General features: G+C 42.7%; 1 protein-coding gene across 1 annotated transcript in view; it reads right to left on the bottom strand.

Annotated features, from left to right (window-relative positions):
• The window catches only part of itpr3 (inositol 1,4,5-trisphosphate receptor, type 3), a 129,384-nt gene extending 116,114 nt beyond the window's left edge, over positions 1–13,270 (bottom strand). Inside the window, exon 1 of the mRNA XM_085780810.1 lies at positions 12,585–13,270. Within this exon, the coding sequence (XP_085636936.1) occupies positions 12,585–12,676 (92 nt within the window). The 5' untranslated portion in view covers positions 12,677–13,270. The remainder of the gene's footprint in view (positions 1–12,584) is intronic.
• Between the last annotated feature and the right edge of the window lie 926 nt (positions 13,271–14,196).

Genomic DNA, 14,196 nt, shown 5'->3' with positions numbered 1-14,196 from the left:
AGTCCAGTTTCCTTAGACATCAACTGTTGTGGGTGTCTGCACACTTTTGGCTACAAAGTGCAGAACTACATGCAAGTACAAATATATCTGCAGTCAGAGAGATAACCATAAACGGAGGTGAATGTGGAACTGAAGGATTAATCAGAAATGGACACCATTTGATGAATCAGCCATTAATTATTAAACCCCAGACTGAGGCAGAACTCAGACACAGTTTTGTTCTCTTTGTGGGTTTGTTGTGTTTGATTAAACGGGTGGAGGACGGACACAAGGAAGTAGGCTACAGCTTTATTTACACTTCTGTTTCCGACTGTGTAAACAAGTTTGTACTAAGAGCTGGTATAATATGATGATAATAATGATCATTACCTGTGTTTGTACAGTTACTAAAGTTCTATCTGTTCAGTAGCACCTGAACTCTGTAAATCTCTTGGAATTTTATTTATCCTTCTGTTGACCTTCAGACCAGAGGTCCTAGTCTTGAGGTCTGAAGTTGGACTCTCCGGGCCTTTGGGCTGTTGGGGATTAACCTCCTGAGGGGCGCTGCGCAAACATTTGCTTTTGGGCCCCTGTAACCCTCCCACTATAAATGGTATAAAAGATTAGATGATTGATTAATTTATCTATTTATTGGTTGAAAGAAAAGTTCTTGGCAATTGTGATTATTGATCAAATTCACAAGTTACAGATTTATTTCCAAATGCCCCAGTGTCTGTCTATGATATTACACATGAGGCTGTGAGTTAAGAAGCCTAAATGATGCATTCATTATTAATGAGTTGTCAGACTAATCAAATGATAATAAATAATGGAGCACTAATACACTACTTCAGATTTGAACACACAGTGTTACCAACAAATACACAAGAGAACAACATAAGATACAATATGTTCAATTAGGGCTGCATGATGTGCAAAAAACATCATACTGTATTATATGGGCACGTATTGTGATTGCAAATGTCCCTTTATGGTTATGGTTACGGTTCATTGTGCTGCCCTAAGATAAATAAATAAAACTTTGATACGTCTCAGGACCACAAGATTCACTCAGAATTTAACTAGAGCTTTAGTGGGTCCAGTTCATGAACAGTAAAACCAGTGGTAACAGTGAACTGGGCTCTGGTGGTCCAGGAGAAAAAACATTTTTTACACAAACATGCCTGAACAATTCTCTGTGGACAAATTGAGCCAATGACGTCTCTTTCCTCACAGCTGTTAGAACATGACGCTAATGTGACTAAACCAAGTGACCTACAGTTTGCATTGTTGCCACTGAGATCAGTGAAAGTCAACAAGAAGTTAAAAAAGGTCAAGTAAAAGGTCAAGATCCAGTCACACACACTAGGGTGGGTGTAATAACACAGCACAGGAAACACACTCACACACTGGCACATTGGCACAATGGAAATCTCTCTCGGACATACTCCGTACCACTTCCTTTTCCTGACGTACAAGCAGACATAGCTACTACCAATGTGTGTGTGGTGTGTGTTAAAGGTTATATGCTACACAGTACAGCAGACACTCACTTAAGAGTAAAATGGTTTGAGACTGACTGAAACTGAAAAAAAAACAAAACAGTTTCATAGCTTAAAGCCTGAATCTGTAGAAATTGCATTTACTGTATTTCTACTGTAACTTCTCCTTTTTGTCTAAAGGCAGAAATTAAATGATCTAATGTCCGAATAAGAGCCAGAAAATACTCCTGTTGTGCTGTTTTTCCAAAACTGGCAAAGATATGTTTGAGGTCATTTAGAAAGAGTCTAATTACAGACTTTATCCAGCAGAGCTGAGGCTGGACTGGGACCTGCTCCAGGCCTGGGCCGCTTCACCCCAACATTCAAAAAATAACTGAAAAGTATTTTTATTTTGTCATGAACAATTTGAGCAACCATAAACATGCTCTATTCAAATAATCAAAGTTTCCTGACACCTGCCTGGTTGATGTGGCCATATAAAAACTGGACACAGAAGTTCTAGGGTTTGTTGATTGATAAATTTGTATCACTTTTTTAACAAGGACATAAAGTTGTTTTTCAAAATAAGGCTAAAAATTAACACATGTTAGTGGAGTGAATAAAAAGATGTTTTTTCTCTTTTTAAGAGGCTGTAACAGAGTCAAATCTTTTAGACACATCCTGCCGATAAGTTTCTGTTTTACTTAGAGAGGGGAAACCAGCCGCCCACCCTGCTAACAATAACACTGATTACAAGACTTTAGTTGGTGGGGTTATTGTTGATGACTGATTGACTCAACAGGCGGTTGACTAGATACTTGGGAGCACATATGTATGCTCCACCTTTTTGCCCATGCTAGGGGTGGAGTCACTGGCAAGATGGAGAAGGTGAAGCAGCTCACTTAAAGGGATACGCCAACTTTTTTTTTTTCGTGTCTTGCCTCACTCCCGAGTCCATGACAAGCAGATAGACACCATCCTTTCGACTGTGCGTGCAGTAACAAGGGAGATAGAGCTGTATCGCACGTAATTAGCTTAGCTCAAACGCTGGAAGTGCATAGGTAGTGTTAGCCTGCCTCCACCTAAAGTCATCACTCTTCAGCAACTCTAAACGGGCCGATCTTCGTCTCAGAGCTGACAAAACTCTCCGGTAAGGCATCTTGAGCGGTCAAATGCCGGTAACGGGACGAGGTCGGTCAAAACGGAGGGTTCAAGCAAAGACGGTTAATTTTGGTTCAAGCTAGCTACATTGAGGGTAGGTTAGCTTCCTATTTCAAAGTAAAAGCACAAATTCTATCGTCATGGTTTTCTGTATGTAAAGGGAAACGGGTGTTTTATTTTGTGAAAGTAACCAGAAGTGCGTTGGTCACAACGGCTAGCTTGAGTAGGGCCGAATTTGTCAGAACAAAATTGTAAACAGTTGGTATTTAGACAAATTAACAACACACTGCTCATCTAAACGGCTACTTTCTCGCCTATTAGAACACGGCTCTCTTGAATACTCGATTCTGATTGGTCAATCACCAATATTCTGCGGTGTTTATTTCTCGATAGACCACCGCTGAGCGGACCGTTGCTAGGGACTCCATAGCAACGGCCGACTCTGCATGTCCGGTCACGGCCGCTGTTTTGCTGAGCCTCCTCCCGTTCGTGCATTTGAAGCCTTTGATAATCAAACAGTGGATCGATGGATTACCATACACGTTACGTGTATTTTGTGTAGTCCTATCTGTCATAAACAAGAGATTATGGGGTGCGTTTGTGTCACGGAGCTACAGAGAGGAGAGGAGCTGTGACACGGTCAGAGGTTCTGATGCAAGTTTACTTTTCAGCCACGATGTGGAAATAACTTAGGAGCCTCCACTCTCCCTGTAACAGGTTACAAGTCGTTTATCTAACATCACAATTAGTCCGAAGCTGTTTAATGACGGTAAAAATGAAACATAAAGTAAATATCCTGCATAGTTTCTCTTTTCTGTGCTGCGCTGGTCAGAGCGGCGTCCCGAGCAACGGTCTAATTTTACATGAATAAAATCTCTTTTTATCATTATTTTGTGTTACATTATTGAACGATTTAGTTGTAGGCCGTGTTCTAAGCGGGATAATGTATAGTTGGTCGGTTGTTATGGAGAAATAAACCCCTTCAGGTTGTATGTTCCATACAACCTGAAGGGGTTTATTTCGGGGTTTATTTCTCCATAACAACCTCCGAACTATACATTATCCCTTACATAATGTTTAGAAAGTGATATATTTACAGAGTTTAGAGCTAAAATGAAATCAGCTTCTGACTGCTGATTTTGGCTCGGGTAGGAGGCAGGCTAACACTACCCATACACTTCCAGCGTTTGAGCTAAGCTAAGTACGGGCGATACAGGCTTGTTACGTACAGTCGAAAGGATGGTGTCTATCTGCTTGTCATGGACTCGGGAGTGAGGCAAGACACGGAAAAAAAAAGTCGCCGTATCTCTTTAAAGGTAGAGTCTGGGGATTTGTTCATTGCAGTTTGTGGGTTTAAACAAAACATTAAAACTGGGCCCCTCCTCTTTGGCTCAACTGTGCAGGGCTCCCGCCCCTGATAGCAGCAGCAGCAGTAGTCAGGACTGCAAAGAAAAGGAAATGCAGCCCGAGTGAAGCGCTGGAGTGACGAACCGATACCCGGCCGTCCCTGAAAACGGGTGTTAAGCTGTAACGAGTAGGAGGGCTGCTGTGGTGAGCTGGGAAGCGGGTGGTAGTGGTGGATGCTAGCCGCTACCGCTAGCGGAAGTTAGCGTCAAGCTAGCACTCGCTAACATCCAGGACAGCTAGTTGGGCTAGCAGCCCTGAGCCCTCCTACTCCTGCTGCACAGAGCTTCACCTGAGCTCTGTCATTGGCTGGAGAGAAAACACAGACTCTCCACCCAGAAACGTCCCCGTGCACAACAAAACAAAGCAAAAGACCAAAATACAGGCGGTGGGAGGGGGCTCTGCAGAGACAGTCACCACCACACAGGACTAGAAGCCCATAGGTGATGATTAAGCCAGATTTCCTAGGTCTAGCATTTATTTTTGAGCAAAAACCTCCAGGCTCAACCTTTAAAAACGGTTTTTCAGAAACTATCACAGAGGCTACTTCCATCTTACAGTCTGCTTCATTTCCTGTAATGTCTGGCAAAGCAGATCATTCAGGGAACGAATAACTGAGACGGAGCCTGATGCTAAACCTGCTGCAGCCATATGCTGTGCTTCAGCTTGCCATGCTTACGCTCATCCTTTTTGTTTTGACTCAGATTTAGGATAAATTTGACTAAATACTGTATGATTCAAACTGACACTAGGTTTTCATCTCAGGCCCAACAGACTCTGATAGGGAAAGAAACACAAGCAGCCACTACTGCCTTTGGTGACAAAACTGAGAGGACTCATACCCTAACTCATGATAAACATTTTTAAACAATAGCTGAACCCTAAGTGGGTTTGTTTTCAGCTACTTAAAGCAGAAGTAAGTGATATATTTGTGTTAATATAAGTCTTAAATAGTTGTATCTTCCGACAGCAATCACTTACATAGAGTGTTTGGACCGAAACACGGGTCTGTCAGTCACTCTGCTCTGCTCTGAGCCGAGGAGAAAACATTTATCGTATCCTACAGTTTTTATCCAATGAGGAGAGAGAACGGCATAAAGGGCTGTGTGTTCAGCCAAGGGATGCGCCTGAATGTGGTGACGTAGGGACGAGGACTGTTATGGTGCGTTCAAGGCAACTCGTATTTTTCCGACCTGTGAAGTCGTACCAGTTCGATCTGGTACATAGACCGTAAAAAAAGACGTACTGGTACGATTTCACGAGTCGGAAGTTACGAGTGGCCGTTATAGTGACTTTCACAGGTAAAACAGGTCAGAAAAACATGAGTGGGTTGCCTGGAACGCTACAAAGTCGTAAGTCGTGACTTGAAGCTGTAATTTACGGTTTCAAAAGCTTGCCTGGAACGCAGCATTAGCCAAAACGACCGGATCGCTTACTTCTGCTTTAATGTAAAAAGTACGTGATACATTTTATCAGACCAAGTTTAGGGTGATTCTCTTTGAATCCATCAGCAAGAGAGACACAAGAGACTGAAGGGTGGTGGGAGAAGAACAGGGTGGAGCTTTTCATGGTCTGTAGGGACCAGAAGAACCTAACAGACCTTGTCCTGGACAACACAGACATAAAATAATAAAAAGACCCCTTACATTTGACTTTTCCACAGTCTTCTCCCACAGTCGCCTTGTATCAGCAGTGCCCACTACAGAGCAGCAACAACAGCTTGGCGGACAGTGCACTGCACCTGCAGAGCAGACTGTGTGCAGGTTGCTGAGCACACCATAATGGTGTAACATCTGCTGATCATCAGCAGTTCTCACATGGCTGCTAGTTAGCATTGTCTGCCTGTGCTTCGTGGTTTCAGATGTGGTGAACTAGGGGTGGGCAGTATGAACAGTATACAGTAGAAACTATATGAATTTGGCCAATGGTAGAGGGCCTATCGAGATAGCACATGCTGATGATGCCATTAAAAGTGTACAGAAAAGAAAATTGAATTTAAGCCCACTCTGGGTCATAAAATTAGTATAATAACTCATCTTTCAGACGATGTAGGCCAAACTTTGTGCAAAATTCTATTTTTGAGTAAATCCGGGATGAAAGTGTGTATTTTTTTTTTCGCATTGGATAATGCAGGTGCACGGAGTCAGCCTGTACACGATTCACCAGCCACTGATATTGGATCCGTCTGAGACACGCACACACACACGGAGCTCGGGCTCGCCCCAAGCTTTGAATATCCCACCCGCTCAATAACGACCAATCAAATTTGTTTTCCTTACTCGGGTAAACTCGTGTTGCAGCTTGTGACAACTCAGCGCGACAAACAGGACAAACGGCCATTTCTGTACACCTTTAAGTTGCGTTCGTTTTGGTCGAAAGCATGGCAGAGGCTGCAAGCATGGAGCTAACACGGGTGGAGGGAAGAGGAGGCGGAGGTGTTCGTAAAAAAGACCGGTGCAACATCAGTCGTATGGACCTGGTTTGGTTTTAAGGAGACGGATGACAGTAATAGCGAAGAGAGGGAATACAAGCGATTTGTTTTTATCACCCACAAACTTGTGTTCCTGGCAAACAACCTCTGATGTGCAAGTCTAATCACTACACGCAAGGAACATAAGCACTAATGTTCAGCGTTCGTATTTGCACTTAATATTGCAAGTTTAAAATTTGTTGTTCTGGGGCGGTGCCTGGCGCAGTGGTTAAAGCGGCCACCCCATATAGAGGCTACAGTCCTCCAACGCAGGCGTCCGGTTCGAATTCGGTGTCGGGCAGACCTTTCCTGCATGTCATTCCCCCTCTCTCTGCCTCCCCCTTTCCTGTCTGTCTCACTGTGCTATGAAATAAAGGCGAAAAACCCCAAAAAATATACTTAAAAAAAAAAAAAAAATTGTTGTTCTATATTCTAAGGAAAAGAAACATGTTGATCTTGAAGGACTTATTTTTCAAATATGTGCAGCTTTATTTTTGTGCAATATAAAAAAATATAACGCAAAATTCTCTGTTATACCGACAAAGCTTCAATTTATACTGTAATATAAATTGAAGGCCATATCGCCCAGCCCCATGGTGAACTCATAGTGATGGGTAGTCCTGTGACCTGAGTGTAAAGCCATGGAGTAGCATACAAGAGGTAATAATGATACACTGAGGCCACAGGCGGAGCTTATCTACTCCCAGCTGGTCCACACCTGTATGTCAGAGGGCTCAGATTCACCTGTTCATGTCTTAAAGCTGAAGTCAAATAACAAACAGGTGAAACCAGAGCATCTGGGCTCTGGTCCAGATGAAAAGCTCCTTCAAAACCCCACTGACATTTATAACAACAACAGCCATAACTAATGATCCACGCTCAGAACAGAGATTCAACAGTTTCCAGCATGTCAGGTGATGCTAAATGGGAGTTTTCAGTAAGTTACAACAGCTGGTGGAACACAGGCCAGACAGGAAGTGAGGTCACAACTTTTGCACACACTCAGAAGACAATAACAAAATAACTATACAAGTCAAAACAAATACCAGCGGACTGTAGTTGATGTCTAAGTGTGTTGCAGATCAGATCAGAGCAGTGTTGAGTAGAGATTTGAAGGGGGGCATGACTGGAGCTGTGGTAACACACATAGGTTCATATGGCAAGCGGATTTAACATTTAAAAGCTAAGTTTGACTATCCGGAATTAACATTGTAGATATCAACAACGTCTTTCTGACTAGTCGTAACTACATTTTGAATAGTTGGATTTTTTTATTCAAGATATCTGTAATTCAGTTTTGCCTAGTCAAAAAGAACATTTCAGATATCCGCAACTACATTCTTCCTATCCACAATTGTGATTTCAAATATCCACAACTACGTTCTTCCTAGGACATATGATGTCACTTTTGCCATTCATGTGTATGGGGTTTGTCGTTACAGATATCTACAATTCAGTTGCAGATATCCGCTATGTGAATTACGGATATCTGTAACTAAATTACGACTAGTACAAATTCCAGTTGGAGATATCTACAATTTGATTCTGACTAGTCATAATTCCAGTTACAGATATCTACAACGTCATTTCGCCTAGTCAAAACTTAATTTAAGATATTCGAAAAGGGACATGTAGATATCTTTAATTGAGGTGAATTAAATCTTGAAAAGGAATTATGACTAGTCAGAATCAAATTGTAGATATCTCAAACTGGAATTAGTACTAGTCGTAATTCTGTTACAGATTTCTGTAATTCACATAGCGGATATCCGCAACTGAATTGTAGATATCTGTAATGACAAACCCCATACACATGAATGGAAAAAGTGACGTCATTTGTCCTAGGAAGAATGTAGTTGTGGATATCTGAAATCACAATTGTGGATAGGAAGAATGTAGTTGCAGATATCTGAAATGTTCTTTTTGACTAGGCAAAACTGAATTACAGATATGTACAACACATATCCAGTCTGGCTTTTAAATGTTAAAATGGCTTGCCATAGTGTTCACACAATGCGCACACACACAGTTCTCTACCTGTTCAGACATGTCTCTGTTGCTTTAACCAGCAGGTTGACACATTCAGCTTCAAATTTTTTTTTAAGTATATTTTTTGAGCTTTTAATGCCTTTAATTGATAACACAGTGGAGAGAGAGACAGGAAATGGGGAGGCAGAGAGGGGGAATGACATGCAGGAAAGGGCCGTCCGATGCGGGATTCGAACCGCAGTGAGGACTATAACTTCAACGTGGGACAGCAGCTCTACCAATTCAGCTTCAGTTACGGTAATACTCTAAAAAGTATTCTACACAACTTACTAAACCTTTTCAGCTTGAAAAGTCAAATGTCAGGTCAGGTGCTTGAACAGTTTAAAAGGATAGTTCACCCAAAATTGAAAAAAATGTGGTTACAGGACATTTAAAGTTCAGAATACAGTAGTGGAAACACTGGAGACTGTCTTGAGAAATATGAAAATAATTAAATAATTTTTCTCAGGTCCCTCTTGGTGGTCTTTAGCCTCGGGCTGGTGGGAGTCACTGCTCCACAGCACCTTAAAGTGATAGTTCACCCAAAATTGAAATTTCACTCGACTAAGGGCTGGGAGAAGTTTCAGAGTCCTCCGTGGCTTCTCTGAGTTACAGGGGGTCTCGGCATAGCAGTGCATGTCCATATAACGGTTGCAAATGGATACCAACTGTCTTTGTAACAAAAAGACACACCAAAAAACATCCAAATACCTCCATGCTGCTCGTATGTAATGTCTGTCTTGTATTGAAGCCCCGAAATGCGAAATTGTCCCCAAAAAAATTAAATAAGTCTACGGTATATTTCAAGCTTGTTTTGTAGTGGAAGCTTCTCGAAGCTCCTCTTCCCAGTTCGTCCAAATTTGATGAACCGGGAAGAGGAGCAACCGTTATATGGACATGCACTGCTACGCCAAGACCCCCTGTAACTCAGAGAAGCCACGGAGGACTCTGAAACTTCTCCCAGCCCATGAGGGTGAGTAGAGGGTTAGTAGAAATTTCAATTTTGGGTGAAGTATCACTTTAAGGTGCTGTGGAGCAGTGACTCCCAGCCTGAGGCTAAAGACCACCAAGAGGGACCTGAGAAAAATTATTTAATTATTTTCATATTTCTCAAGACAGTCTCCAGTGTTTCCACTACTGTATTCTGAACTTTAAAAGTCCTGTAACCACATGATGTCACAAGGACCACGACTGTGAATGTGATGTGCATCTACTTAAGCTAGTGTTTTTTTATTTTTTACAGCTAAGAGCCATTGTACATCACAGCAACAGCAAACTAAATCCTGATCACTGGAGTCTTGGCAGTGGTGGCACCAGAGGAAGAAGAGAACAGGGTCTAGGATCTAAACTACGGAAACCAAGAGAGTCCACATCAGATTGAATGAAAATCTAATGGATCCAGACACGCAAGGCTAAACAGACAGAAACAAGTGATAAGGTGAATCTGCTTCATGTTATTGTGTCCGGCTCCCTTGTAACAGTCTGTCTCTGTATGTTCCCGGTTTGTGCCTGCAATGAATTTATGGTCACCTTGTCCCCCTGTTTGGTGTTTTATCTACAGTGTGGTGTCAATATATCGCTGTCGTCTGTTATTTGTACAGTAACTCAATGAACTGTAATATAACACAGCATCATCGTCATGGTTCCTACAGAGAATGGACAGTGTGTGTACAAATCTGCAGGGAGCCACGTTAGGGTTTGTGTAGCTCGGTGGATTTGAAGTCAGATGATCATGATTTAATGTTACAGATGTTCTACCACTGTTAGTTTATGGCAATCTTCAGTATATTTTGTTACTGGTAAAAAAAAAGGAGTAAGTAGCACTGAACATGAGAAACTGTTAAAGGTCCATACAGTATAAAGGTAGATTCTCATGTCTACGTTCTATATTAATACAGTGAAAGTATCAAAACCTCAGTCCACATCCTCAATTCACACAGACTATATTCAGGAACTGAGCCCTGAAACCAGCTGTCAGGACTTCTGTCACTTTGTGATGTCACAACAAATCAGTCGCCACACCTAAAGCCACTCCCACCTTGACTCACTATCAGAACCTTACGAACTTTGGTTTCTCTTGGTGCAGTGTTTCCTCTACATTCATTTAGGAGTGGCGGGCCTCTCAATTTTTTCAATCGCGTCACCAGGCTCTTCAGACAAGCAAAGAGCCTGATGTCTGTTAACTCCGAATATAAAACTTATAAAATAGATATTAACTTGTAATACAATAAAAGCAAAATGTTAACTTAATGGCTCTGGGACTTTCTTGTAAATTATATTCCTTAAATTAAAGAGTTTCACCTCATTTTATTAGCTTGGTGCTTTTATTTTGACGGAAAGGCCTGTGTCTCTCGTCCTGGTTCCGTTTCCTACCAGAACAGTGAGTCAACGGCCCCAGACTAGTGGTGTTTAGCTAAAATCTGCTATATTCTTATTGGATCATTCAGAAAACAGCTAGCAAATCAGAAGATAGCCTCAGAACCTCCTCTCCTCTGATTAGCTGGCTGACTGACCTGTTGTTACCAGAGCTCCAGAGATAAATCTGACACAAATTGCACCACAAACCCCACTCTCATGAGATTCTGTTACTTATGGATGGCAGGGTTTCCCGCAGCGCTTTCCTGTTAAGGCGGCCGCCTTAACAACTAAGAGCTGCCGCCTAAACTAACGTCTTAAAAAAAAAAAAATGTAGCGATATTCGCCGCCCCCCCCCCCGCGGACGATCGATCGACCCGCTCGCACTCCCCCACCCCGCCAACAGGACAGACACCACCTTAACTAACAAATTTTCTGGGGGAGACACTGGATGGGATTATACTGAAAAATGAAATCATCCATCTTTTCACTCAAGGCCCCTCTAGGTCCCCGGACCCACTGGGAAACACTGCTCATGTGTGTTCATACACAGATAAAAGCTGAATAATTAATCAAAACTGAAATCGTAACATGGCCAAGCACAATATCCAAATCAGAGGAGGTCCTATTTTTGATAAAGATAAAATGTGAGACATTGTTGTGCATTGTAAACACCATTAGTGTAGTGCTGATACAGGCCTACAAAGCATTTCCTCCAGACACGAGGGAACATGTTGTTAAAGTTTGGTAAAGGGACCAACAAAAATCACCATATATATTTTTTTAAATTTTCATTGAAAATGTAAAAAAATAATCATTCCTACTAAAACCACAGCTCACAATTTGGCAAAGTTACCCCAACTTGAATTTTTACCATATTATCCATCCCACACAGAACCACATATTTCTTTCTCATGATACTGCAAATATCTGGAGACCACAACAATAAGTCACATTTGCCCAGTTTCTGACGGCTGCAGTTAAAGTCAGGAGTCAGATTTGCACTGGCACACGTTCGATCCCCTGCCCCTCCTGTCCACCTTACACAACCGCTTAGATATCAGTTTGAGTAATAGAAAGTTGAATAACACTTCAGATACAAGAGGCAAAAAAGTTAAATATCAAAAGAGAAACAAAGGACATAGCCTATGATGGGAAATTTGTTTTATCGTAAAAAGTCATGTTGTTATTAATTTCACAGGTATTGTGATTCCAGTTCATTTTTGTAAACCTTGTACCGAATAAACTGCTGAGAATATGATTTTCTGACCGGGGGTCTGTATAGCAATGGTGTGTGTAACAATGTCCTTACACATTTTACTTTTTTTTCTTTTCTTTTCTTTTGGATATGGCCATACCGCAGATTACTTCAATGAGGCCTAAACTGAATTATCCAATAATAATAAGAGACACACTCTTCTGATTGAAAACACTCAGCATGTCCATGCACAGACCAGATAAATATAAAAGTGGCCACAACAATACATGGTCAAATAAAAATGAGAGAGACTAACTTCACCGACTTATCTCAGCACTTTGAGGTCAAAGGTCAAGCAACGTGAACATTATCGCCTAGTAACCTCAGTTGCGTGTCTCGTGCCGCTCTGAGCTCCCACTCGGGGCCGTGTGCAGGTGTTTCCCCCCACACCTGTCCGCTGACTGACGACCTGCGACGGGACAGAGACAGAGACAGAGACAAGACTCACCCCAGGGTGCTGATGAAGCCGTTGACCGACCCCTCTGCGTACAGGGACACGATATCCCCGATGTGGAGGAAGCTGGAGGCAGAGTCCGACATCCTGGACCTGGACCTGGAGCGGATCCGGGTCCCGACGACCACCACAACAACAACAGCAGCAGCAGCAGCAGCAGCGGTGGTGGTGGTGGTGGTGGTGAACCAGCAGGTCGTGGAGGAGAGGAGACACTTTCTCCTCCGCGGAGACACGAGGACTACAGGGTCTGTCTGAGCCTCACAGAAAGCAGAGAGACCAGGGGGAAGACTCCAGTCCCGACCTGGACGATCACCCTGGACAGCTCACACCGCTCACACACACACACTCACACACTCACTCACTGCCGGGTTCTGCAAGACGGCAAACTCCTCAACCCCCCCGCAGAAGTTGGCAGATCAACAACCATGAGAGCAACAGCTGATCGGTCCTGGAGGCTGCAGAACACACCGCACAGCTACACTGATCCTGTGTGTGTGCGTGTGTACGTGTGTGTATGTGTGCGTGCGTGTGTGTGTGTACGTGTGTGTGTGCGTGTGTGTGTTCGGATGTTATGTGTGTGTCGGTCCAGGAGTTGAAAATGTGCGCGCAGAGGTGTGGAGCCAGAAGAGCGCGGCACCGCGCTGCTCCCGCCTTCCCTGCGCTTGTCAGTCAGTGTGTATGGGGGCGTGCGTGTGCGCGCTCACGCCAGAGACTCCGGTATTTAAAACCAGGAAGTAAGTCGAAGTGTTGATAAGGCTGACAGACAGCTTCAAGAAAACTGCCGCAGGCACACACACACACACACACACACACACACACACACACACACACACACACACACACACACACACACACACATACAGGCAACAAATGCAGCAACCCAAGTGTGACACACAAGCAAGGGAGCGTGCAAGGGTAGGGCCCCCACAAAAAAATCTCCTATTACCAAAATACACACAAAATAAAATAAATGAAAAATAAAATAAAAAGTAGGAAAGTTCTGAATCGAAAAATAAAATCTTACATCGAGTGTCACCTGAATTAAGTTTCTCCACAGTCTGTTGCTCAGATTCTTCATGAGCAAACCTTCAGCTTTACACTACATCTTTTGAGAATAGGTTACAGGCTAAACATACAGACACATCTTCATAAATGTTTTTTGTGGAGAAAATATTTTATGTTGTTAATAAAATAGAGGAAGGTCCATATTTACATTTATCCTGTGTTTATTATTTATTAGTAGCCTAATGATATGTTTGCAAAGTTTAGGCTACATCTTTTCTCTCAGGCTTCGCTCTGGGGCTATAAGGGCAGTCAGCCAATCAGAAGAGAGGAGGTTCTGAACCTATTTTCTAATTGGCTTGCTGTTTTCTGAGTGATCAAATAAAATACAGCAAATTCAGGTAAAACACTCAAGAGAAACTATAACCTGCCAGATTTGGGGCCGGGTACAAGTGGGCGGGGCTCGGTGACTGCTTTATTGTGACGTCACAAAGTCCTGATGGCTTGTTTTAAAGCTCAGTTTGTGAAAACAGGCTGTCTGAGCGCTTTCATACAAAACCCAGACCTGCTTTAAAATCAAAAGCACATGGACATCTGCCTCTCT

The sequence above is a fragment of the Trachurus japonicus genome, chromosome 7 (genome assembly GCF_045865225.1).
Source record: "Trachurus japonicus isolate A0001 chromosome 7, Traja_1.0".
Taxonomy (NCBI): Eukaryota; Metazoa; Chordata; class Actinopteri; order Carangiformes; family Carangidae; genus Trachurus; species Trachurus japonicus.
Note: the sequence above shows the minus strand (reverse complement) of the source record. Positions and strands in the feature narration are given on the sequence as shown.